At 36.9% G+C, this 1,207-nt stretch overlaps 1 protein-coding gene across 1 annotated transcript in view; it reads left to right on the forward strand.

Annotated features, from left to right (window-relative positions):
* Positions 1 to 1,207, forward strand: part of LOC116704707 (matrix metalloproteinase-17-like) — a 48,573-nt gene that overhangs the window by 29,372 nt on the left and 17,994 nt on the right. Inside the window, exons 2-3 of the mRNA XM_032540323.1 lie at positions 1 to 33; positions 177 to 312. The exon at positions 1 to 33 is cut by the window's left edge and continues 100 nt beyond it. Coding sequence (XP_032396214.1) covers positions 1 to 33; positions 177 to 312 — 169 coding nt within the window. The remainder of the gene's footprint in view (positions 34 to 176; positions 313 to 1,207) is intronic.

Here is a 1,207-nt window from a genome sequence, read left to right on the forward strand (position 1 = left end):
AGTACGGAGGGCTGAAGGAGACCGGAGTCTTAGGTATGTGGCTGTGTTTGTTTGGGGGAAACATGTGGGACGGTTGGTACTTTGACTGGATGGAAGAAAAAATATAAAGAGGAGTGAATGATATAATGCAATCCAGTAAAGAAAACTATCCAACTTTAGCCTCCTCTCCTCTTTAGACCAAGCTACACTGGGCCTAATGACAACACCCAGATGTTCTCTGCCAGATGTGTCTGAGGCAGAGACGACAGTGGGCCGCAAGAAACGAAGCCCGACTCCTCAGAACAAATGGAATAAGAGGCATCTGTCCTGGAGGTAGGAAATATTAAATATAAGGTCTAGTAGACACTATGTTGATATCACTATATTACAGTGTTTTACAGATGAAAAATGGGCTGAATAATATGTGCAGGAAGTTACACTATTTACCACTGATATCTATAATGGAAGGATATGGTGAATTACTCATGTCCATTGAAAAAAGATCATAGTTATATTATTTGGGTAGGCCTACTCCAAAGTTGATTATGTAAAGGAAAATCATCTAGTTGACTTTGTTTATTATAATTTGTGTTTGAGGATAATTTGTTACATATTCGATCAGTTTATCTGAACCTAATGCACTTCTGTACAGATTCAGTTCAGTACAGCAGTCAGCAAAAAAATCAGAAATCCCACCGTTCCTCCTCAAACTCTGCATACTTTGCGAAATTATATTAGTGGATTCTTCCTCAAGCCGGAAATCTTTTGCTCTCCGGATCAATTCTGCCTCAAAGGAAAAGCATTTTGTGAAAGTGGCAAGCTGATTAGAGAGACCTTTAATAAACAACAAACACATCTGTCCTCTCAGAGGATGTAGAAAGACTAGGATGTCTCATTAAACTTATAAAAATAGAATGTTGTTTTAGGTGATTAAAAATTGCCATTCGCCAAAATTCCCTTATTATTGAAACGGCGTATAGAACGTTTCTGAAAAGATTTGTGTACACATTAATTAGATCCAGTCTATGTCCATGCAGTTCTGTTGCTACTAAAGGAATATTCCACTGAAAATGTGAATGTAAATGTTTGTTTTTAAATCAAATAACACAATGAACAGTAATATGAACATCAACACAACATTAATATGGATTTAAATAATTATATTGTATATACAGTATGTCTTCTTGCAGAGAGAGAGTGTGTGTGTGTGTGTGTGTGTGTGTGTGTG

Source organism: Etheostoma spectabile, chromosome 16 (genome assembly GCF_008692095.1).
Source record: "Etheostoma spectabile isolate EspeVRDwgs_2016 chromosome 16, UIUC_Espe_1.0, whole genome shotgun sequence".
Lineage (NCBI taxonomy): Eukaryota > Metazoa > Chordata > Actinopteri > Perciformes > Percidae > Etheostoma > Etheostoma spectabile.